At 38.4% G+C, this 27,463-nt stretch overlaps 1 protein-coding gene across 1 annotated transcript in view; it reads left to right on the top strand.

The window, feature by feature from the left end:
* LOC141655379 (uncharacterized) overlaps positions 1 to 27,214 on the top strand; it is a 31,156-nt gene extending 3,942 nt beyond the window's left edge. The window contains exons 2-4 of the mRNA XM_074462464.1: positions 24,375 to 25,307; positions 25,396 to 25,549; positions 25,668 to 27,214. Of these exons, the coding sequence (XP_074318565.1) occupies positions 24,375 to 25,307; positions 25,396 to 25,549; positions 25,668 to 27,214 (2,634 nt within the window). The remainder of the gene's footprint in view (positions 1 to 24,374; positions 25,308 to 25,395; positions 25,550 to 25,667) is intronic.
* Positions 27,215 to 27,463: the final 249 nt, after the last annotated feature.

The following is a 27,463-nucleotide window of genomic DNA, read 5'->3' on the forward strand; positions in this document are numbered from 1 at the left end:
TGGGGACGCTCGGGCCAGTTTTTGGACGCCCGTCCTGTGTTGTATTTCTTCTTCTTGTTGTTTTGGTTGCCCCCTAATCCATAGGGGTCCTTCATGGGTCGTGGGGATCCCTTGTCATTGCCCAATTACTTGTTTTATTGACTTAGGCCTTTAGTGTTAGTCTCCTCTTTGATGCTTGGTTGTGGGATGTTATCATTTTAGCTCTGTTTCACTCCGTTTAGGCATGGTTAGTGCTCCTCTCCTACAAAAGACACCGAACCTCATAGAATATGCATAAAAGGAAGCTAAAGACAAGAAATGACCCTAATACACACTAAAAAGCATAAGAACTAGGCTAGTTTGGGGACTAAATGTGTGTAAGTAGGAGTCACAATAAATATCCCCAAACCGAACCTTTGCTCGTCCCGAATAAAGATGTGACTAAGACTATGACCCTTATTTAAACCAATACTACTAACATAGCGGTTGTGAGACAATTAGCGGGTCTGACTCTGCCCCTTCCACTCACGATAAGACATCTATGAGGTAAGATGCCTTCTTGCAAGGCAAGGTGGAGCTTGCCAAAATGGCGATGCATCCAAGCATTAAGCACTCAAAATAAATAATGGATGCATCTACAAAAGAATAGCCACTTTTCCCATCTAATTGGCGGAAACACTAAAAGAGAATCAATCTAAGGGCACACACTCCGTCATAGATACTAGTTCTACAAACTACTAAGTCCAAAAGGATAGAAGTAAATCACCTCCTAGTAGTGTCGGACTAGGTTACGTTCGTCCACAATTACTAGACCCTTTCGTCAATAGTAGGGTCTTTATGGCGTTAGAAACACTATAGGTTCGCGAACTTTCCCCTCTGGCCTAGACAAAAGGAAGAGTCGTCCCCTCTCCACCATGCAACAAATATAGGACCAAAAGGGGTTTCAAAGTATGCTTTTCTCGATAGTAGTTTGCATTTGGGTTATTTTTCCCCATTTTCGTGGTTTTTGACATTAGAAACATTTCTTTGCCATTTTTGATGATTTGGCATTTTTTACTTTGGCAATTTTCAACCTTTGATTTTGTATTTTTGACTGTTTTTTAGAGTAACCCCATTTGTAGCAAGGATTCTTCTATAAAACCATAGGAGTCTATTTTTTTTGCTCCTCATTTCATTGATGCAATTTTTCAAATATTTTGACTTTGATTTTGGAGCTTGAATCCAATTTGATGATTTTGTGCCCATTTCCCTTTGGTTAACAAAATGATAGATGGTAAAAATGAAAAAACGGTTGCATGGTATTAAGAGTCACCTTGAAAAAACGGTAAGGTACTCTTGACTATGCTATTGTGAATGGGTCTACAATGGCCTATGTACACTTGTCAAATTTTTTAATTAGGCATTTTCGAAAACTTTTCTAAATGCAACTATATGCCATGATGCAACCTACATATATATATAAGTCTAAATGCAAATTCTTCTACCCACTAGTATGCCATGTAATCTAGATGCAACTCCTAACAACACATAGGTACACAAACCGCAACAACAAAATAGACCACATCCTCCTTGACATGTAAACCCATCCTCCTCATATGAATAATGAAAAGAAATGGAAGGGAAATAGGGATTAGAGCGATCATACCAAGCGATCTTCATATTCCCTTGTTATTGCCTCAAATGTAGTGTCGTATCTATTTGAGAAGAGAGCAGAAACACAAGTATATACAATTATACACTACTAAGTTAACAAAAACATGTTTTTGGTTTTTGTAATTTTCAATTTTTTACGGATTTTGTTTTTATGAAAATAAAGAACATATTTTTGAGCTTTTTCGATTTTTTTTTCAATTTTTATGTATTTTGGAATATAAATTCCCATTCCCCACTTTATTTGGGACATTGTCCTCAATGTACATGTAGGAGTAGGAATAAAAAGGAAATACATGTTTTTGAATTTTTGGATTTATGGAAATTGAAGTACAAATGCTAATGCAACAAGATGAGTGAATGCGTGCTCCAAGTGAATGCAATTCTATATGACATATATAACAAATGAATGCAATCTAATCTATACTAGATGATGCATGTTTTCTTTTGAATTAGAAGCTAATTTAAATTAGCTTAGGTCACCTATGATCAAACCTCCCCAAACCGATTTAAGCACTATTTATAGTGTAGAAAGGAATAGGTTTGGTCATTAGTGACTATGCATGAATGCAAGTTTATCTATATCCAACTAACTACATGAATCATGTGAGATATATTACAATGCAAACTATACTATATGAACTAGCTAATGCACAAGTGAGATGGCATATTTTACAAATGTATGTCTACTCTATATGGTTAACTAGAATGCAAGCTATTCTAAAATGTATTGCAATGCAATGCAACTATACATGCGAGGGTAGAAGAGGTATCATACAATGGAGGTGGCATGGCTATATGTTTCCAGCCATTGTATTCGTCATCATCATCATCATCATCATCATCACGTCCTCCATATTCGCTATCCCCTCATTGGTCTTCATAACCTCCTCCTTGGTTACGGTATCCCCCACTTTGGCCGTCCAATTCTCCTCCTTGGTTATCATAATTAGGGAACAAGAGATGAGGTTGAGCCCATGATGGATGAGGGCCTCTAGGATTGATGTACTCTTGTTGCACCATATTGTAGTAAGATAGGTATTGGGCTAAATAGTTAACCCGTCCGTCGTGCACTCCAAGGTCAACTGGTTGTATGAGTGTCACCAATTCACTCATGGTTGGGGCTCTTGGATCTTGGGGGTGAATTCTACATGTGTGGTAGGGTAGGGTGGTATGGGCACAAAATATGGTTGTCCACCTTGTTGGTGTGGCGCATCACCCCATTCCGACATTTGAGGAGGTCGGTGGGGTACTTCTTCCCGTGGTGGTGGTTGGTCATAAATCTCAATAGGTAGAAGGTAACTTGGCCTTTGTGAGTATCGACTCAAACGGGGTTCGGTGGGTGGTATATTCCACCCCATGAACATAAGTGGTGAACATCCCCTAATGTACCATTCTACACTCTCGGCCGCATTGTAACCACACCACCGGTGATGGTGAAAGATGGCATATTCATCAATTAAAGTATGTCCCCGGAGTTTCGCATACCTCCCATCATAGTTTAATCCGGGGCAAAGTTCATTTGCTAAAATTGTTACTAGCCCTCCCATCACAAAGGTTTTGATTTGAGAAACCTCTTTTGCAAAATCATTAAGCCTTGTAAGCATCTCAATAGGCGTATTGAAGTTGAAGGGTCTTGTCCCTTGTACATTCAAGTAAGACTCAAGAAATGTCAAGTCAAGGAGGGTGAATTTGTCTTGCTATACCCTTCCAAGAATGGTCCCGGCTATGAATCGTTCGCTAATTCGAATCACGGAGTGTTGAATAGCAAAAGTGCAGCATTGCTTGAAAGAATTAAAGTTTCTTCCGGATATGGCCCGTCAAAGGTTAACAATATTAAGGTCGGAGGGTTTGTCGGTATCGCTCGTTGGTACCTCAAGACAAAAGATCCCCGCAAAGCATTCTAAGATCATTCTATGAGATATATTACAAAGGAAAAAAATCTATAGCAACTTCTCATCTCCGATTGGTAACAACACGGAGGCTACATAGAAATTCTAATGTGAGGCTTAGGTAGGTGTCTTCATGAGCGTAAAACATCCTCTTAAGACCCAAGCCATGGAATAATGACTCCATTTGTTGCCTTATACCAAGTACTTGCTGTAAGATTCAATAACCTCTTATTAGACACCTCTAATAACTCTATAATTTAGTTTAGCCATAAACTAATCTAGATCTTATGCATGCATAACAATAAAATACAAAGTAAGAAGAAATCAATTAATCTTACATTGAGGGCCGAAACGGGTATACAGATTGGTCTCCTACCAAGTTAGTCTTCGTAAAAATCCGAGTGCTCCAAGGATGAATTTAGACCCAATGGTAGGATCTACTCCTCAAGGAATTGTACCAAGATAATCCACTTTATACTTTTACTAATTTGTTACTAGAAATTAGTATAAGTGCCCTAAAATAACAACTAATATTATAGTTTATTACTTCTAGTAATGGTGGAATAATATTAGTGATTTTGTGATTTTCTTTCTTATTAGTTTTTCACAAGATCTAGAGAAAATGTATAAAAATTATCTACATAATTTTGTAAGAATGAATTTAATTGAAAAAGAAGAGAAAACTCCTCTTTTTCGTGTGGGTGGCCGGATGGCCTTGGGTAGTATGCCCAATCCATGCTCAAAATGTTCTTCTCAACATTTTAGGCATGCAAGCCTATAATAAGTAGGGTATGATTGTGTTCCCTTTAATTAAATAAATTTAAACACAACCAACTCCCTATACTCCCATTTACACGGCACCCATAAGGTAAAATGGGTCCATTTTAAGTTTGTCAATTATCAACTTGTGTAGTGTGACATATTGGACATGTTACTAGACATGTTTGTTAATAATTCATTTTTAACTTATTAAAAATCATTATATTAATCAAAATAAATCACATACAAAAATTAACTAGTAATTCATGATTACAAGTACTTAAAATGGGTCATGGAATTATAAATCACAACAACTTGTATTTATAATAAATAATTCATTCTTATTTTAAATGTTTCATAAACAATAAATAAACCTAAGTAATAAAATAATTTAATTACTTAGTACGAATCTTATTTAATCGAATTATAATAACATACGTATTTTCACTCACAGAATCATCTGTTCAATTTTAAGGAATTAATTAACTTGTATCAACATACAATTAATTAATTAATCAATTAAGAGTGTTACCCTAAAGGTATGACCTTAAGGGATCAACTGATCACCACCGTCATACGACAGTAATGTCAAACTCTAGCCAGCCAATCATTATCTATTAATGTGGATCAGTTGACAATAAATTATTACTTTCCCTCATGCATTCTTATTATGAGATTTAGACATGTGATCGCATTATTGTCGAGGACACATACTCTAACAATCTCCCACTTGTCCGCAACAAGTGTGCGTCACCAATTCTCTTGTCCTATTACTATCTCCCACTCAATGCAAGGTGTCTTGCAGGTCGCACTTGCACTTGATCATATCATGAGTGGTTTCCTCGATCTGGAGAATAACTGTCTGGCCGGAATTATCTACCGTAGATACCTTCCAAGCGTGGCCACGCATTTCCAAATCATTACTCCTCGAGTGGCCTTAAGATATAAGATAACCCTGACTTGGGATGGACAACTCCTATTACACTCTTCCCTTCGAATAGCCACAGCTCATCATGGCCCAAAACATGCCCATTTGACCCCAATTACGAAGGTCGTAGAACATAAATCAAAGTCATTCTGAAACTGTGCCATCTTAGGCGAACAATCTTTAGTCAAAGAATCGACTCATAAGAATACTATAGCAGCTCTTGCCACGACCAGGCTATAAAAATTGCCAGAACTCTATAAGCGGTCATTGCCCGACAGAATGTCCCATACAGTCTGCCTATGTGATCGACTAGTCATCTCTCATGACTCTATGGCACTTGAACTTACCATCAATCGCATCACACTCTAGTTACCTCGAGACGTCACCTAATATAAGCAACTAGGGGCCAATACTATGTTAATCTAGTTCACTTTAATAGGGTTCAACGTTGTCCTTACAACCTATTTGGATATAACAAAGTAATAAAAGAGTTTTAATAAAACTCAAACGATGAATGCATTATCACATATGTAAAATTGATACCATATCAATTACTACATAATCTATAATCCATACTCAATATTGAATATTGAATACAACTATACATCTCAACTTAATTGAAATGTCATGACTTATCATGCTTAGCCTATGAAAAGGCATTGGTTAGCAAGTTTTAGCAACACTTTGCACTTTCCCTAACCTTATACCATTTCCCTTTGTATAATCTTTATTATAACAACCTTTTGAGTACATGTCCAGATCCAATCTAGAGATAGGTTCCTTAGCCTTGGAATCACTCCCACTGTCCTTACAGTGTGTATGGATAGGACCTTCGGTTGTTGGAACGAACTACCATGGTTCCTCCAATTCATAAGACCGAATCCTAATAATATCCCTTCCTTTTTGCATTTTTCATTATTGCAAGTGTACTCAATTTTCGCTGTAAATCTCTCATTTTTCTACTGCCTAGAGCGTTTCTAGCAGATATCCTCCTTAAATAATATAGCCAAGATGGTTCCCTAACCATCCTAGTGTGTTTAGAATATGGTTATCGTGTAACTCCTTGCACATAAATCCATATTAATTCTAATCACTTAGCTTCATTTCTTTACTGCTCCAAGAGTACTAACCAATGAACTATATGGCTATATAGAGACTTCTCTCAAAAATTCGATTTGTAACATCTCGTCATACTCCAAGTATACGAGATATAAGAATGGTAATATATCTTAGCATAATGAATTAATCCTGCAGTGGAAGCAAATGGATTCAATTTCTATACGTTCAATATCTTTGAACTTGTCAAGATTCTTATCAATATAGGAACATTCATTTAACGCTAATATCCTCTCAAAACTATCTTTATTGGTCTGGATACCTTAGAGATGTATTATTCTTCTCCTAAGTCTTCCATCATTCATAATGATCAATATGTCCCTTACATATAAGACTAATATACCACATTATTCTCACTAAACTCCATGTATAAACAGAACTACTCGACAATTCGAGAAATGTTTATCACATGATCAAAACATACAATTCAACTCTTCGACATCTACTTAAGACTTCCTCTTAAGTTCATATCCTACTTTAGGATAGTTGCGATTTACAAAACTCATGCAAGATGATTTTAAAATCCAACTATATCAAATCATATCCGAATACAATGAAAGCATTGTTGTTGCGTGCAAAACCCCTTGCCACCAACCAACCAAGCTAAATAAACATTTTCATGTTTATGCTTGCTTCGGACTTTTCCGGAGTTGAAACTAGATAAAGCATCATAATAAGTTACAGGTTTGTTACTTTCTAAAATAACATGACTCCTGTCCACTTAGATTTCGAAGAAATATTTACTGATTTTGACCATGAAGGAACGTCTTCCTACGTCTTATTTTCAGTTTGTGGCTCTTGAACATTTTCTCCCACTTTGTCTATAAAAAATAATCCTCATTTCTCTAATAGATAGCATCGCAAGCCACAAACCCTTTGTTCTTGTGACCATGTAGGAAGAGAGACCACATGTTCACTATCGAAAAGTTACAATTTAGGTACCATGCCTAACCATATCTCATATGAAATGTAGATAATTGCTTTAATTTTATTTTGAGTTAGTGGAATAAATAAATATAGACAAATTGTGATAGAAACTACTTCCAACTTTATAGTAAAGATTCAATCATATCGTATAGGATTCTTTGTCACTTTCTAGTATTATGAAGGTGAACTTGTGATACCATATCACACTCCTTTTGGTGCATAAAAGTCTTTACTTTATTGTTCCCTATATTAACGTACAAAGTACTAATACTTTGGTCATAATCTCTCGCTTTTGATACTTTTAAACATTCATTGAACTTATTCAAAGAATTTCTCTTCTTACCTCATTAAGTGGATACCAAGTATCTACCTAGTTCGTTGGTAAAAGAGATGAAGAAGTAATAACCTTTTCTGATTGAAAATTGTATTCGACCATACACTTCAAAGTGTAAATAGGGTGAATATCTTGCTATATTCATAATTATTTTCTAGAAAGAAGTCATGAATTAATCTTGCTTTGAATACAAGATTCACACATACCAAGAGATTTCCAACCATGTGGTTTGGGACACTAGTCAAAACTAGTCTCTATGAGCAATTTCAATCGAGAATCGAGAAATAATGGGGTTCACCAATTTGAGTCTTATACAATATATATGACATTTATTTTAGTTTGAATATAATTACCTTGATTTGTATGGTCTCACCATAAACTTAATCGTGGTATGTAAGGGCACGACACTTGTTTAAATTGCACAATAGTGAAACACTTTGCGTTTTTCTACAAAAACTTGAATTATATTCTTATTTAGACTTAGTGTACATCATAAAAATTAATGAAGCACAATTCTAAATACAAAGCTAAAATTAATACACTATAACACTTATATGTCTATGGATGAAATGGCAACTACCCTAGTTCCATTCATGTAAATTTCTGAATTTCTTCTTGCTAGTCCTCGTACGATTATTCAATGTTAGGATTCTAAGGATTTAAAAACCCTCGGATTGTGTTATAAACACATCCTCCTCTAAATACCCATTTAGAAAGGTGGTTTTGACATCTTTTGCCATATTTCATAATCATGAAATGTGGGATTTTCTAACATTGTTCACAAATTTGTATCAAATACTCATGACGTGATAATTCGCAAGAAGACTATGACAATGTCATACATATTTAAGAAGGAATATGTTGGTGTCACACGACCAACTTCCTTGATCTTTACTTATTTAGGAATTTGTCTCTATTTTAATGTCTAACACTTTCTCTTTCGAGCCTAGTTCTATCCTTAACAATTAAGATAGATACTTTACTTCTTATTGCTCCCACTCACTTCAAGAATTTTTACTCGATGAAGACCTATCTTCATATAAATTCCTAGTTAATTTTTCACAAGAATTACCTTTATAGTGGTAATTGGTTAATAAAAATCTCTAACAAATCAATTTACCAATGTAACATTGTCATGTTCTCAACAACTTAAGTGCTTGATGACAATTGTTTAGGTTGAGCAATGAGACTTTTGAACCATGGATGTATAGAAGATATTATCAAAACATATTTTGACTAATTACTTCTTCTATTCATATTCTTCACAAGAGAATATAGGTATTTTTAAGGAATTTTAAGATGTTAATCTTATATTTACATTGGACGATTCCTATCGAGTTCTATGGAATATAACGATTCCTATGGATCTAGTCCACAACCTATGATACGGTTCATTTTAGAAAGAGATTCTATTTGTCGTAAGTAATAGTGGTTTAGCGGAGACTCGTGTTACAATCGAATTGATATCATATATGTTTAGGAGCGATAATAAAGAACAACATAAAACAACGAAATAGTGGGAAAAACAAACATTCATCGTTATATATAAAACATTTAAGAATGTTTTAGCATTTATATAGTGACCTCTACCCAACTATTATAAATGATCCCGAGATCCAAATTCATATCAACTCGGGCACGGTGAGCCGATTCATCCCTAATCACTATAACTTGGTGGATTAACTCTTTAATCGATTCTACTTCTAGAACTCTCGGTCGATAAAATTACTTTAATATTTATCTTAAGCCCGGAACACATGCGGCTACGGTCGCGAATACTTCCGTTGAGCTCAATCCAAATTTCGATGTAATAACAATTTACTACCCACTTATCCAACGTAACAAGTTTAGCACCCCGGTGAGCCGAGCCTACTTCCTTATGAAATTGGGATTCATGGTTCTACTATTTGGTAAGGCTAATTCTCAATTATTATTTAGTGAGAGGTCTTGTCAATTTATTATCTATCTCGTTTTAAGCGAACTAAAGCGGTGAACTACGATAATTATAATTGACACGGCCTGTAGATACCCGTATCCGTCGATATTGGAATTTATAGAGAACCCGACAAACACTCGATGATGATAGGACACATGTATTCTTTAGTTGTCATTGTCATTATTTGGGTTCGTTTTACGATGTAGAATGGGTGTCGTCGATGAAGTATTTTATTAATTTAAATGATATTTAAATTAATGTTTTTTTAGTGAGTTCATTTTATTATTTTAAATGATATTTAAATTATGGTTTTTTAGGTGAATTCAATTTATTTTATTTTATTTTGAATTTATTTTCCCAAGTTTATTTTATTGAAAATAAAATAAATAATTGATTTGAAAAATCATTTTATGAATATATTTGATTTGAAAAATCATTTATTTTAATGTGTTAATTGATTTGAAAAATCGATTTTAAAAGCGAAGAAAACTCGTTTTAGAAGCATGTTTTTGAGCTCGATTTTAGCTCGGTTTTTGGGCCCGTTTTCTTTACGACTTGGCACGAATATCAAGTACACTAACCAACCTAAGCCTCTACCCATCCACCCTTGTTCGAACCCCCTATCCACGGCCCAAATTCCATCCCCAAACACCCCCCAACCAGCCCGCGCATACAAACAGCCCCCCTGTTTTGCGTGATGAATCCCGAGCCCAAAACCCGCTCCAAATACCACCAAAACCCGTACCCATTAACCCTAACCCATACCCTAGTATCCTACCCATATTACCCTAGCTTAATCACCAAGAAAACCTCTCTCAAACCCTCACAAAAGCTGCTGGACAGCAGCTATGCGTGAGCAGGCCCGACTGCCTCTCCCTCTCTTTTACCCTACTTTAACTCCTTATAAATACCACCCCTTCACCATACATTCATTCCTCTAAGTTCTCCCCACATCCCACCATCACTCACAAGCTTTAAACCTCAGAAACAAACCCTAATTGCCTCTCAAAAACCCTCCACCAAACCGACATACAAACTGAAACTGTTTGTGGGTCCTCCTCGAAAAACAATTCGTTCCTCCCTCAAACCTCCATCAAAACTCGATTTTCTTGTTCCTAATTAACCACATAACATCCATCTACACATTAGACAAAGATTTATGAGCCAAATTGCCCTTGAGAGTACACGAAATCCCTCGAAAAACAGAATGTTATACACTCTGTTTTCGCGGTTTGTTCTTGTCTGTCCAGTTCTGTTTGTGCTCGTTTTTCGTGCCCAATAACTCAAAACGAGCAGGGGTTGCTTTAAGATCTCTGTTCTCCTCTCTTTCTAGTTTTCAAAACATCTTTTAAATCGAATTTTCATCGTGAAACGAGGGAGAAATCGCTGTTTGAAAGTTGCTGTCCAGATTCGATAAAAACGCGTGTTTGCTTTGTTTCTTCGTCGACGACGGCCTCTCGAGATAAAATCTACCATCGATTACGACCCAAGACGGTGTCAACGATACATGTAGGTTGAGGGTGCATCAAATCCTCCTCTTTCTCCTTTTTTTATTTCGTTTTTATGTTTGTTCTTTTCTAGTTTGTTTTTGTTTGTTTATCGCTTTTTATTTATCGTTTAAATTAACTATGAAACTAGTTTAGTCCGAGTATGAGTTAAAGTACCACCATGAACACCCGCGATGACTTGAGATGGGAAAAGAAACCGCTACTTCAGTCGGTCGTACACCCCCGTCTCATTTACATATCCTCGTGTTCAAGGTAGGGCATAAATAAAACGAATTTCTAACTTCCGTTCCTCGCTTTTGACCCTTTGTTGTCTCGGCCAATTCGACCCACCTTAGGACCCGTTGCATGTTAGTATGACCTCTGATTGTTAACATATGACTTATTTAGACGACATTAGATCAATTTAATAACCTAATTAGACATGTTAGGTGGCATCGACATAGCTTTAAAAATCGATTAACAATTCTATAACCTAATTGAATACATCTTTCTTTTCACTTGATTTCTCGCTAGCATAGGAGTGCGTGATTAGCACCTTCCTATTAACACTCGACGAGTAAGCATTAATCTTATGATATCGTGACCTAATTGGAACCTTTAGGCCGTGTAGAATACACACTCGCGCATTTCTTCTCAATCGATCAACCTGTCCTATAACTCGTTTTCTAACTCGTTTTCTAATCCGTTTCGCAATCATTCGATCTAACTAATGAACCTAACCTAGGAACTAGGATAGCCTTGTTTGGGTTTGGCCGTGATTTGGCCGTGGCCTTTGGCCTTTCCTGGTTCGTTTGTTTTCGCATCGTTCGTTCTTTATTTGTTTTGTCGCTTGTAATTTATCGTTTGTTCATCGAGTTGTAATTTTCGAGTTAGCCTTCTTTTATCGAGTCAAAACCTCTTTCAAAACCTTAGTCTTGTTTGGTTAGATGGTTGTTCCCCAATGCATGTGAGAGCGTAGTAAATCGCATGTTGTTTAAAGCAACATGGCCCGATTTATGCTAATGCATGCTTTGGTGCGTGACCCTATGTCTAAATCGATGAGATTGAGCGAAAGCACACATCACGAGGAGTGACCCAAGGCCGTGAGTCATGTAAGCCGTGGGCCACCCCTCTTGTGCACGTTTTCCTAGGCCGAATGGCCATGTGTCGTGTATGGTGTCGTATATAGCAATTGTATTTAGATCGAGTTGTATCTTTAATTTATTGTTGTGTCGGCATGAAATGCCTGGTTTGTAATAGGTAGATCCCACGGCTCCCCCATTCCCCTTAAGCCTTGTTTGCTTTGTTTTGTATGTTGTTAAATTAATCAACCCACATGCTAAATTACAACTTTGACAAAGTTAGTTTAGTTGCATCTAAAACGACATAGAAATTGTTGTCACATGTTAGGGTTTAAAACGATGTTTGCATATCATATATCGTAGTAGCTATGACCTTGTTTGAAATCCATACTTGACTTAGTAGAGGCCGTTATTGACGGGCGGGGTTGGGTGTCCTTATGGGCTTCCCAACACGTACCCTCACCCTTACTCAAGATCTATGGTTTGTGGATCCGTCTAAATACCATTGGATTACGAGAGTCATTCAAATCGAGTGATATAGGGTACAAGTCTTTATCTTTAATCACTCGTAGTCGATTGGCTTTATGCTTTTCGATGAAAGGTGTAAAGTTGACTTGAACGGTTCCAAGTTCCCAAAAACTTGGTGGCGACTCTAATTTGTCTTAATTCGATTCGAAAGAACCTCGAGTCGATTATGCCTAGTGTGGATCCCGCGGACGCAGCGATTCGAGGGCCTTGTCCACGATTTGGCGACTCACTGGGGAAAACAGGACTAGTTACACTTTGTTTCTAGGGTCTTTTCCTCCGAGGTGAAACTTGAAAAGAAAGTGTTGGAAATTAAACATTACTCATAGTGCTACGATTCATGCATAAACCCTTAAGGACTTGCCCGGGCCGTCCCAGCGTTTCTTCGTGATGCGTGGGGGGCGACGTCCCACTATGCTAGGAAGCTGCACATTGCTCGCTTCCACTTCACCTCGCGTGGTTCTTGATGGTGGGGACGATCTTCTAGGTACTCTACCTTAAGACACCTTGCTCTATAAGACCGCAAAAGGATGGAGGGCATAGACCTTCTTATAGAAGACTTGCCGAGACTTAGAGATGTCTAGGAGCATACATCCTTATAACATGAGAATGACAATGTGCAATTTGTTTTCCCGAGTCTTTTTCGAAATTTCCCATGTCCTTTTCAAAACCGAACTTTTGAAAAACTTACTTTCAAAATAGCATGGTTTTAAAAACGCGGAATCTTTGCCCAAATAGGACTAGAATTTTTCGGCCCAAAATGAGCTTTTATATAGGCATGCGCCCATTTTAAATCTCATTTTCGAATCAATCTTTCGTTTTTTTTCAAAACCAATCCAAAATGCCTCTCGAACCTCAACCAAGCATGAAATGCGTCGAGTCGTGTCCGGGTCATGGCCGTGTTAGGCCGGATGTGTTTCGTTCTAAGAGTCTAGAACACGACCTTGTTGGGTCACCCAAGCTCACCTCTTGGGTATTGAGTCATGTTGGTCGACCATTTGGTCTAGGATAGTCTACAGACACGTCCAAGCTAGGCCCTTTAGGACGTTTCACTCGAACCCATGGGCTATGTTAGCCCAATCACGGGTTTAGTCACACCAAGTCCAGTTTAGAATCGAGTTATGACAGTTTGAGTCATGTCGTTTTGTCGAGTCTAAAATGAACCAAGGTCAAAATCTAACCGTGAGTCGAACCTTTGGTTAGTCAACCTCAATTCGAGTCTTTGTTTGAGTCAAGTTGGGGTCGTGTCCTTAAGTGTGCAGGGGCTCTTACTTTAAATATTGACTCAGTACGGGGTTTTCTTGTAGAAAGGCCGCCAAAAACCCGACGTCAAGCAATGGAAGATGCTGTTAACAAACTCACCGAGGCCGTGAACCTCATGATGATCAGAATGGATGCAATCGAATCTAAGTTGGGTGAAGATTCCCCTCCACCACTGACTGATTTGGAAAAACGGTTCAAGTTCATCGAAGACCGTTTGAAACTCTCCCAGGGGAAGAACATTCACTATGAGAATGCTAGGGCCTATGCCCCGGTGCAGGATAAGTTGCCCACGAACATGGTACTCACTGACATCCCAAAGTTTAAGGGCACAGAAGATCCAGTCCACCATGTTAAGGCCTATAAGGGGTACTTAGCATGAAGGGAGTACTGCGACATGCTCTCGAAATTTTCGCTCAATCTCTCGGATGAACACCAAGGCGTGGTTCTACAACTGGACCTAAAGAACTTCCCCACTTTCGAAGATATTACGGTGGAGTTCTGTAAGCACTATGTTGACAATGTTGAGATTCAAACCAACATAAGGACTTTGGAAGTAATGACACGAGAAGGAAAAGAGGGCTTTCTTGAATTCCTCGCAAGATGGCGCGCTGAAAGCGTGAAACTAGCTAAGAAGCCTGATGAAGTCGAAATGGTAGATAAGTTCGTGAAGAATTTACGACTTGTTTACCGTAATGCTCGAAATACAGAATTTTGGTTCTTTCAAAGAATTGATAAGAATCGGGATAAAGGTAGAAGATGATGTCATAAGGGCAGAGGCTGAAAGGCCGAAAGGGTACCAAGGGGCCTCACGTCTAAGGGCAAGGCCCCAGCAACGGCCCATATTGATGAAGCCATCAATCTCTTAGAAGGGAAATCGAAGAAACCGCAGCGCCAAGCTCCGAGGGCATTCACCGATATCGGATGCACTTATACATACGCTCTCCAAAGGCTCATAGCCCAAGGAAAGCTGAAGCCTATTGGTCCAACTCCGGACCCTCCCGCTGATCAACAAGGTAAATGGTATAAACCAAATGCCTACTGTGCCTTTCATCAAGGGAAAGGCCATGATACTGAAAGGTGCTATCGACTGAAGCACGAAATTCAAGACATGATTGAGAATGGAACACTCCCGATCCCAACTGTTAAACCCAATAACATCACCAATCCATTTGCCGATCACGCTAACTTTGTTTCTGTCGAAGACAATGTCGATTATTCCCATCTTATCCACCCATGTCACTTGAAAGGGGTGTTTATCGGGAAAATATTTGTGGATTGCTTTGAATTCTTGCCAAACCCGAAGAATGAAATTCAAGTCGGGAGTCTTGCTCTAGAATGTACTCCTCTTATTAACGAAGTTAATAAAAGACAATTCGATTCACCAACCTTCACCACTGGCGTAGATCCTCAGAGGACTACCTCGGGATGGAGGCAGACCATCACAGGGATCAAGGACAAGAGTCGAGCATCTAAGTTGACAACTGAACAAGGGAAAGCTCAAAACTAGATTTGAAAACTATGAGTCGGGATCTGTTTTCTTATCTTAGTCGAGTCGAGTCTAGGACTTTCTTTTCTTGAAGTTGAGTCATTTGTTCCGCGATGACCAAGGGTGTGTCCTAGGAATCGTTCTTTCGAGTCTGTTAAGCTTTTGTCATTCCAATAAAAGGTTGCAGTTTCGTTTCCCAATTTGTCTTGTTTTCAATCCTCAATCATTCCGAAAACATGATAAAACGCACAACACACTCAAAGGAATCCCTGGGGTAGAAATATGTCCTGTTTCAAAATGTAAGGTACACTAGGATCCCGTGTTTGATTCCTTTACCTATTCCATGTCTGGCGGTAGAAAACCTCCATCAGAACCAGTGCTTTTGACAAGCTTCTAGATGATTCTATGACGAACCCGGACTAGCTCCTTGTTTCCCCTATCGATGACGGAAGGCAAGCCTTTTCCCCAACAAAATCATCCCATCTCGAAGAGAGAAGATATCAACCCGTTCTAACAAGGAATTGTTAGTTCCCACCCAAATTAGTTGGCGAAGCCCAGTTTTCAAGGTGTATCCATTTATGACTAAGAAAATGAATAGAAGATCATTTTCAAAGAGATAAAAAAGATGAAAAAGAATGAAAAATGAGAAGAAGAGAAAAATTGGAAAAATGAAAAAAAATGAAAAGAAAAATGAAAAAAGATGAAAGAAGAAGAAAAAAGGAAAAAAGATGTTGAAGTTATTGCGGAATGCTTTGTGGTTGAATGTCGAAGTTACGGAAGCTAGAATTCAAGTCAAGTACCCATAGTTGAGGTTCAATGGGTGAAGCCCAAAAGCGTAAGTACTGACCTCTTTACCCTCTAAGTCCTTCCGAGACGGTTCTGAGGGGATAGTCGGGAATTTTGAGAATCATTCCGCTTGTCTTTGTTTTTGACCTTTAGGGACCAGTTATGGAGATTTGAACCCACATTGTTTTCCAACCCATTTGCACTCGGGTTTCATCAAACCCGAGACACCTTTTCCAACCACGATGTAAGCCATAACCCATTGGCCTTAGCACCAGAAAATGAACCTTCAGAATGACGGTCCACTATTCAAGCCTTTTGTTGCCAAGCTTCACATCCCCAAAAGATCCAAGCCTTTTACACTTAACCCCAAACACGGGATTTAACGGTACTTTACAGGCTAGAATGGGATATGACATGATACCTTAGGTGAAACCTTCGAGTGTGTACACACAATCAAAATGCCATGTTTATGCACCATGATCGAACTACGTCGGATTTGATTTCGCTCCACGCGAATACGTAGGCAGTCCTTCTGAACAAGGGATTCAATCCACTCATCAACCAAGTCGTCATCTTGTCGGTTTCTTACGGGTCTTAACCAAGTCCAAATGAAGCCACCTTTGTTTGAGTCGGTCTTAGCACTCGATGTAGGCTAGGATGAGGATATAGGTTCGGATGAATAGTATTGAGTCTCAGAATGAGCTTTATCTAACGGTGTAGGCAAAGATGCTCAGTCAGGTAGATGTGGGTTTTTGTTGGGAACAGAAAATATGAAAAACCCGCTGAAAAGAAAGAAGGCGTGGAAGAAAAATAGTAAAAGCCCGCTGAAAAGAAAGAAGGCGGTGGCAAGAAATGATGAAACTCGCTGAAAAGAAAGAAGGCGAGGAGAAGAGTGGCAGAATGTTCCCAACAAGAGTGATGTGTGATGTCTAAGTGTTCTTATAAAATCAGTCTGTGTTTAGTGTCTGGGCGAAGCCAACGTTGTTGCTCTGTGAGTTTAATCCACCTTGTCAAGGGCAAGTAATCTTGATTCCCATGTGTCCTCGGGAGCGCGCCCATGACATACGATATATACATCCCAAGTCGACGACCTTGTGATTCCCATTTGCCATCTTTTGGCGCCAGAACGGCCAATTTACCTTTCTACCCCCGACAAGTCAATAATTGAATTAAAACCCGTGCACACTTACGGTTTTATTTTCCCTTTTGTTTTACGGTAGCGGGCTACGCCCACATTTGTTTACGGGTCATACAGAGTGTCTGAGTCGTATTTCCTGCTCACCCGTCAAGGTTCTATTTCAAAATGCCAAAGATTTCAGAATTCCGAAATTTCAAAAACTTTTTGCGAATTATGGGATAGATGATCCAAGTAGTGGTACATTTCAAGTCAAGGTTCAAATCTCAAAGTTCAAAATCAAATTTTGGGTCGACGACCCAACATCCAAGTGATTCATTTCAAATTCAAAATTTGGGTCGATAGCCCAATTATTCAAAATTTTCAACATGTTCAAATTTCGGGTCGATGACCCAGTCTTTCAAATTCAAACCTCGGGTCGATGGCCCAACATTCCAGTGATGTCAAATTCAAACTTCGGGTCGATGGCCCAGTTTTTCAAAATTTTCAAATTCAATTTTCGGGTCGATGACCCAACCTTTCAAATGATCCAATTTCAAGATCGATGATCCAAATGTGCTTATGTGATGATTATTGCTAGTACATTTTCTATGTTTCAAATATAGCAGGATATGCTTCAACTGGGGGCTCTGAAGTCTTCGACTTTAGAGCCATCACAAACTGGGGGCTCTGAAGTCGTTGGATTCAGAGACCATTATCAAGACGAAAAGGATGACATCCACTCAGAATTCAATTCAATACAAGAGTATGAAATGGAAGAATTCCGTAGCTGAAAGCAAATGATGAAAGCGGCGGCAACCTCCTCGGAAAGTCCCGTCCCATTTGGGCACCTGCCAGCAGATGATAAGCTTTGGGCAAATGTCAACAGATGATGAATTTTGGACAAATGCCAGCAGATGATAAACTTTGGGCATGTGTCGGAGTTCCGAACTACGACGCGGGTTTGATTCCGTCAGAAACGGATACGTAGGCGCCTAAGGATAAGGCTCAACCCACCATTTATGCAATTTATGGGTCGATGACCAACGATGATATTTCGACGCAACAGAAGCAAGAGTCAATCCCCAACGAAGTTTCAGGTATGATCTCTTCTTATGGTCAAGTGAGCTAATATCGCAAGTCTAATGGACTATAAACGACCATGAGAATCCTCGGTCGAAAGGGACAGGGTATACTTTGACTTTCGCCTTGTCCAAGCCTCAGTCAAAGTGGGGGCTCTGTAGATACCCGTATCCGTCGATATTGGAATTTATAGAGAACCCGACAAACACCCGATGATGATAGGACACATGTATTCTTTAGTTGTCATTGTCATTATTTGGGTTCGTTTTACGATGTAGAATGGGCGTCGTCGATGAAGTATTTTATTAATTTAAATGATATTTAAATTAATGTTTTTTTAGTGAGTTCATTTTATTATTTTAAATGATATTTAAATTATGGTTTTTTAGGTGAATTCAATTTATTTTATTTTATTTTGAATTTATTTTCCCAAGTTTATTTTATTGAAAATAAAATAAATAATTGATTTGAAAAATCATTTTATGAATATATTTGATTTGAAAAATCATTTATTTTAATGTGTTAATTGATTTGAAAAATCCATTTTAAAAGCGAAGAAAACTCGTTTTAGAAGCATGTTTTTGAGCTCGATTTTAGCTCGGTTTTTGGGCCCGTTTTCTTTACGACTTGGCACAAATATCAAGTACACTAACTAACCTAAGCCTCTACCCATCCACCCTTGTCCGAACCCCCTATCCACGGCCCAAATTCCATCCCCAAACACCCCCCAACCAGCCCGCGCATACAAACAACCCCCCTGTTTTGCGTGATGAATCCCGAGCCCAAAACCCGCTCCAAATACCACCAAAACCCGTACCCATTAACCCTAACCCATACCCTAGTATCCTACCCATATTACCCTAGCTTAATCACCAAGAAAACCTCTCTCAAACCCTCACAAAAGCTGCTGGACAGCAGCTATGCGTGAGCAGGCCCGACTGCCTCTCCCTCTCTTTTACCCTACTTTAACTCCGTATAAATACCACCCCTTCACCATACATTCATTCCTCTAAGTTCTCCCCACATCCTACCATCACTCACAAGCTTTAAACCTCAGAAACAAACCCTAATTGCCTCTCAAAAACCCTCCACAAAACCGACATACAAACTGAAACTGTTTGTGGGTCCTCCTCGAAAAACAATTCGTTCCTCCCTCAAACCTCCATCAAAACTCGATTTTCTTGTTCCTAATTAACCACATAACATCCATATACACATTAGATAAAGATTTACGAGCCAAATTGCCCTTGAGAGTACACGAAATCCCTCGAAAAACAGAGTGTTATACACTCTGTTTTTGTGATTTGTTCTGTCTGTCCAGTTCTGTCTGTGCTCGTTTTTCGTGCCCAATAACTCAAAACGAGCAGGGGTTGCTTTAAGCTCTCTGTTCTCCTCTCTTTCTAGTTTTCAAAACATCTTTTAAATCGAATTTTCATCGTGAAACGAGGGAGAAATCGTTGTTTGAAAGTTGCTGTCCAGATTCGATAAAAACGCGTGTTTGCTTTGTTTCTTCGTCGACGACGGCCTCTCGAGATAAAATCTACCATCGATTACGACCCAAGACGGTGTCAACGATACATGTAGGTTGAGGGTGCATCAAATCCTCCTCTTTCTCCTTTTTTTATTTCGTTTTTATGTTTGTTCTTTTCTAGTTTGTTTTTGTTTGTTTATCGCTTTTTATTTATCGTTTAAATTAACTATGAAACTAGTTTAGTCCGAGTATGAGTTAAAGTACCACCATGAACACCCGCGTTGACTTGAGATGGGAAAAGAAACCGCTACTTCAGTCGGTCGTACACCCCTGTCTCATTTACATATCCTCGTGTTCAAGGTAGGGCATAAATAAAACAATTTCTAACTTCCGTTCCTCGCTTTTGACCCTTTGTTGTCTCGGCCAATTCGACCCACCTTAGGACCCGTTGCATGTTAGTATGACCTCTGATTGTTAACATATGACTTATTTAGACGACATTAGATCAATTTAATAACCTAATTAGACATGTTAGGTGGCATCGACATAGCTTTAAAAATCGATTAACAATTCTATAACCTAATTGAATACATCTTTCTTTTCACTTGATTTCTCGCTAGCATAGGAGTGCGTGATTAGCACCTTCCTATTAACACTCGACGATTAAGCATTAATCTTATGATATCGTGACCTAATTGGACCCTTTAGGCCGTGTAGAATACACACTCGCGCATTTCTTCTCAATCGATCAACCTGTCCTATAACTCGTTTTCTAACTCGTTTTCTAATCCGTTTCGCAATCATTCGATCTAACTAATGAACCTAACCTAGGAACTAGGATAGCCTTGTTTGGGTTTGGCCGTGATTTGGCCGTGGCCTTTGGCCTTTCCTGGTTCGTTTGTTTTCGCATCGTTCGTTCTTTATTTGTTTTGTCGCTTGTAATTTATCGTTTGTTCATCGAGTTGTAATTTTCGAGTTAGCCTTCTTTTATCGAGTCAAAACCTCTTTCAAAACCTTAGTCTTGTTTGGTTAGATGGTTGTTCCCCAATGCATGTGAGAGCGTAGTAAATCGCATGTTGTTTAAAGCAACATGGCCCGATTTATGCTAATGCATGCTTTGGTGCGCGGCCCTATGTCTAATTCGATGAGATTGAGCGAAAGCACACATCACGAGGAGTGACCCAAGGCCGTGAGTCATGTAAGCCGTGGGCCACCCCTCTTGTGCACGTTTTCCTAGGCCGAATGGCCATGTGTCGTGTATGGTGTCGTATATAGCAATTGTATTTAGATCGAGTTGTATCTTTAATTTATTGTTGTGTCGGCATGAAATGCCTGGTTTGTAATAGGTAGATCCCACGGCTCCCCCATTCCCCCTTAAGCCTTGTTTGCTTTGTTTTGTATGTTGTTAAATTAATCAACCCACATGCTAAATTACAACTTTGACAAAGTTAGTTTAGTTGCATCTAAAACGACATAGAAATTGTTGTCACATGTTAGGGTTTAAAACGATGTTTGCATATCATATATCGTAGTAGCTATGACCTTGTTTGAAATCCATACTTGACTTAGTAGAGGCCGTTATTGACGGGCGGGGTTGGGTGTCCTTATGGGCTTCCCAACACGTACCCTCACCCCTTACTCAAGATCTATGGTTTGTGGATCCGTCTAAATACCATTGGATTACGAGAGTCATTCAAATCGAGTGATATAGGGTACAAGTCTTTATCTTTAATCACTCGTAGTCGATTGGCTTTATGCTTTTCGATGAAAGGTGTAAAGTTGACTTGAACGGTTCCAAGTTCCCAAAAAACTTGGTGGCGACTCTAATTTGTCTTAATTCGATTCGAAAGAACCTCGAGTCGATTATGCCTAGTGTGGATCCCGCGGACGCAGTTCCCGAGGGCCTTGTCCACACGGCTGATGACTCGATTAATAATAATATGCATGTGTAGTTATGGCGATTTGGCTATGCATGCAAACATATAAAACAAATGCAAAGCGAAAACAATAAAATCCTAGTATGGCCTTCCTAAAAAAATAGTAAAACTAATAAACTATTTACAAACTCGAAAACCAACTCCATTGGTCCCTTGAACTTCATTTGGCACGCACTCCAAGGCAACACCGTCTTTGTCGGAACGCCTTCCCGAATGGCACCGTCTTCAAGGAACTCCCGGATAAATAAATTACATAGCTTTTCTACTTTATACATTATAAAAAGAAAAAGAAAAATAAAAATAAAAGTGATACGAGATCACATTAATTACAACCGAATTGATATCCCCATCAATTTCGGGAAATCTCAATAAAAAACTAAGGCCATACTAAGTACAAATTACATAATTCAAAATTATATAAAATAAAACATGACATTTATACTGAAAATGCAGCATTAATATATGTATGAAACATGCCATCTGATATGCCAAATCGCCCTATTTAAGCTAATATCATATATTCGGTCCGGTTTTATGGATAATTATGACTATTAACTTTTTTTTTTTTTTGAGAAAAGATCATTATCATTAATAAAAAGTCATACGACACCTACAACATATGCCAAGTTCAATCGGATACACATCGATTACAACCATAGGAAATAAATTCTTGTTCAAAGAATGAAACACTGCAACAGAGTCTCTATCATCGATTCGCCGCAAAAGGCTTTCATCCATAAGAGGGTCTCCGAATATTCCTTGACGAGTATCCATTTTTTCTGACGTCATTGATTGTAACCATGAATCGGACAAAATATGTAAAACCATATAACGATCTATAACAACGCTGATCTTCTGCTGACTTACTAGGAAACTGCAAACGAACCAAAAAACGAAAGCTCTCAGACTGAGAGAAGGATACCACCGATATACGGGGACATAGCCCTCAGAAAGAGAGACGAAACAAAAACAAAAGCGGAAATTAAAAAAAAAAGATAAAGGAAACAAAGCGGAACACAGGAAAAAGAAATGGAAGCCACCGCCTCCCTACCAACCCACAACACCGCCAGATCCAAGCACCACCCTGCCACACCACCTCAACAAACTCGTCCGATAAGACCCGAACAACCCACATACACCACGCAGACCGAGAGGAACGAGCAGACCCATACGATCCAGAACCGGGTGTGGGTAAGAAAGGGGAGAAGGGTTAATCGAAAGAGAGGAGACGGGCCGCCGGAGAAAGGTCTTGAGAGACCTCATCCCCGGCGACATGGTAGGGGGTTGATGGGTGGCGGTGGGAGGAAGGAGGAGAACGGCGGCAGTAAAGGGGGAAGATTTAGGGTTTTGTTTTTTAGAGAGAAGGGGGAGAGAAAACTAGAGAGAGAATATAACGGACGATTCTAAATTTCACCAGGTTGACTATTAACTTATTAAAATCACACAATATTACATAAATCAAATTTATGTCCAAGTCAATTACCCAACCTTCTTAGGACTCAAAAATTTAGTCTTCACTAAATATTTGACAATAATTCAACTTGATATTATTTTATTGCTCTTTAAACACTTTTATTCATAATAATAAAGAAATAATTCCCAATAAGTCATAAAAATTCGAAAATTTCAAAATCATAATTTTGTATATTCTGGAAAATTCCCAAAATTTCAGTAAAATTTGCCCATAAAATATTTTTAATTTATTTCACAAATAAATCGCATAAAACATAATTTTAACCTTATAATTCCAAATTAAACATATAAATTATGAAAAATAAAAATTAAAATTTTGAATATTCTAAATAAATTTCCATAACCTGGAAATGAAAAAAAAATTAAGCACCAAAAATCGAATTTACAATTAATGACTACTAAAGTTGCTATTTATCAATTTTATCACATGAAAATCAATAACCACTTAAGTCAAACGAAATTTGACATGCAACTTTAGATATGTTGTTTATATCATATACACAACACTTAGGAAAAATTTCATGCCATAAAATTCAATTTAGCTATTTTTGCTAAAATAGTCACTATTTATTTGATTTTTACATCTAAAAATCATAAATCATGCAAAATAAAACCATTTTATCTAAAAATTTACATACAGTGTGTAAATATTACATGTGACAATATACTAAAATTTCATAGACAAAATCGAAGTCTAACCATTTTTAACCAAAATACCTCTATTTAATCCATTTTTATCATGTAAAAATCATAAATCATGCAATATGAAACACTTTTATACGAAATTTTGCATACAGTAAGTAAAATATGCATGTGAGGCCGTGTAAATATTTCAAGGTCAGAATCATAGTCTAACTAATTTTAGCATTTTAAAAGTCATTTTACTAAATAAAATGTAATAAAAATGCTAAAAATGCTAAAATGTAATAAAAAAAAATAAGCGATATATAAAAGGTTGAAGAGAAAAGAAAAGCCAAAACAAGGAAAAAAAACCTAGAGAGAGAGAGAGAATGAACGACTAAATTTCCGAGCCGCCATTGAATTTACTGCCTATGGCTAGGAAAACTAGCCAACAACGACAGCGAGAATTGAATCTGAGAGGGAGGAGTATCCCTGCTAAAACTAAGGACGATGCTACGTTTGTAGAGGAAGCAGAAAGTATGGAAAATAGGAACCCTAATCTTTGTATACGGGGACCAGGATGTTGATGAGGAAGGCAAAACCAAAAAGATCCATGACATTGTGGGCATCCCAGAATTGGTTGTAGAGACGGACGAGGAGGGTGAAACAGAAGAGGAAATAGAGGAAAGTGAAGAGGAGGAGGAATATGTGTGTGGCAGTTTGGAACAGGGGATAGAAAACTCTGAACAAGGCAAGGAAACAGGGCCTGATGAGACTGAGAATAATGAATGTGACAAGAAAACAGAGCATGATGAAATGTTGCAGATTCAACTTGAGGATGTTGAAGAAGTTATAGATTACTGGAAGCAGGTTGTGGTATGCTTTATTTTAGGCGCTAATCCGCCATGGGAGATTGTGGAAGGTTTTATAAGGAGAATTTGGACGAAATTTAACATTGATAAAATATCTTTCATGCCAAATGGGATATTCTTGGTTAGGTCTAAAACCTTGGAGATGAAAGAAAAAGTTCTTAGTTCAGGGCATTACCTTTTTGATAACAAACCCATGATTGTTAAATCATGGGAGAAAGACATGGAGATGAACAAGGACAATGTGAAATCAGTGCCTGCTTGGATTAAGATCCATAAGTTGCCTCTTAAATTCTGGGGCAAGGGGTTGCCTAAGATTACTAATTTAGTCGGCAAATGTATCAAATGTGATGTGGCTACAGAGGAAAGAACTAGACTAGGGTATGCTAGGGTTATGGTGGAGTTGCAGGTGGATCAACAGTTGCCAGCCAGCATATCTTTTAAGGATGAAAATGGAGGAGTGGTTCAAGTGGAAATTGAATACGAATGGAAACCTGTAAAACGCAAGAAATGTCAAGGTATGGGCCACGAAATGGAGAATTGTAGGAAGGGGGAACTTAAGAAGCCAAGCCAGCAACATGTTAAGCAGGTATGGAGACCAGTTCAGAAAGTTGTAACTGTCTCTCAAATCGTACCGATAAGACTCATTGCTTGTTGAAAGCTACGGTGGATGGGAGAGGCTGTTTGTGGGCTTCCATACTCCAATAAAGAGGCTGGTCAAGATGAGTAGCCGTGAGAGGGCAAAGGAGGGCTATAGTAATGAGGCTTTTGGAGCTTACTCCTACAAGGAGGTTGCTGCCTCACCACCTAAGAGGAGTAGTGCTGAAATTGGTAATGCTGCAAACCCTATTTTATCTAATGGATAGGATAGGCTTTTGAAACATTAGAGGGATGAATAGAGTAGGAAAACAAAGAGATATTAATAATTTTTTGCAATCTAATAATATAGGTTTATTTGGTTTACTTGAAACAAAAATAAAGAATAAGGCTTTTCATAAGGCTTCGTGTAGTTTTTCTAATTGGTGTATCACTACAAACTCTGGATATCATTCTGGTGGACGCATTTGGGTACTCTGGAAGCCTAACTGTTTTAGGGTACATGTGCTGGAGTATAATGCTCAATATGTACACATAAAAGTTGACTCTCTGGTAGATAGGAGGAGTTTCTGGTTAACTGTGGTGTATGCTTTCAATGGAATTCATGAGAGAGAATCTCTTTGGGACAATTTGAGAAAGGCTGCAAGCATGGTAGCTGGTCCATGGGCAATTGCAGGAGATTTCAACTGTGTGATGTCTGCCTCAAAAAGAGTGGGTGAGAATACACCATTAGGTGAAATGGAACCTTTTAGAAGGTGTGTGGCTGATTGTGGGGTGGTGGATATTGCTGCATTAGGGGCCTTGTATACCTGGAACAATAAGCAGAAACCTGAGGAAAGAATATATAGCAGGATTGATAGATTCTTAGTCAATAAAGACTGGTGTGATAAATTTACTGATGTTTATGCACATTTACTGCCTGAGGGATTATTTGATCACACACCTTGCCTTTTAAAGAGCACAAATCAAAGTCAGGGCAAGAGGTGCTTTAAATATTTTAACATGTGGGGTGGGTCAAAGAAGTTCATTCCACTGGTAAGAGAGCACTGGGATTCTGGTTTCACTGGCACTCCAATGTTCAGACTGGCAAAAAATTTGAAGAATATGAAATCTGTGCTTAAGGAATTGAACAAGGAATGCTACAGTGACATTGAGAATGCAGCTACTATCCTGCAGAAACAGGTGGAGGGGTTGCAAGAAGTGATTAATAGAGATCCTACTAATTTGCAGGGCATTACAGAAGAGTATGAAGCTTCTCTAAAGCTGCAGGAGCTAACTAAGGCCAAGGAAAGCTTCCTCTCTCAAAAATCTAAGCATCAATGGATTAAGGATGGGGATGTTAACAGTTCTTATTTTCATGGTATGCTGAAAAGGAGGAGGAATATGAATAAGGTTGCAATGGTTGAGGACATGAATGGCAAGGTGTGTGATACCCAGGAGCAAATTCAGGAAGCTTTTATTGAATACTATCAAGTCCTGCTAGGATCAAGTAAAGATACAAAGAAGATTCATAGGAGAATTATTGCCCAAGGCCCTATCTGCAATGCGACCCTTTGGTATAGCCCGAGGAAACACAGAATCGGGGAGGAAATTAAGGAGGCTTTATTTAGCGTTCCTGATATTAAGTCTCCTGGTCCAGATTGCTACACTAGCAAGTTTTTTAAAGATGCTTGGGAGGAGATAGGAGGGGATGTTATAAGAGCAGTGCAAGATTTTCTCCAACATAGGCAGCTCCTCAAACAACTTAACTCTACAAATATTACACTTATTCCCAAGTGTGACAGGCCAAAGAGTGTGCTCCAATTTCGACCTATTGCTTATTGTAATGTTGTGTATAAGATCATATCAAAGCTGCTATGTACTAGGCTTGCTGAAGTGCTGCCACATATTGTAGGATAGAATCAGGGAGCATTCATACAGCAGAGAAGCATCCAGGAGAACATTCTTATATGCCAAGATTTGATCAGGCTATATGAAAGGCCTCATGCTTCTCAAAGGTGTATGTTCAAAATAGACTTGCAGAAGGCCTATGATACAGTGGAATGGTCTTTTGTTGAGCATCTATTGGAAGAACTTAATTTCCCTCCTGATTTCAAGGCTATGCTAATGCAATGCATTACTACAACCACTTATTCACTCTCTGTAAAT

Source organism: Silene latifolia, chromosome 5, assembly GCF_048544455.1.
Source record: "Silene latifolia isolate original U9 population chromosome 5, ASM4854445v1, whole genome shotgun sequence".
NCBI classification, from domain to species: Eukaryota; Viridiplantae; Streptophyta; class Magnoliopsida; order Caryophyllales; family Caryophyllaceae; genus Silene; species Silene latifolia.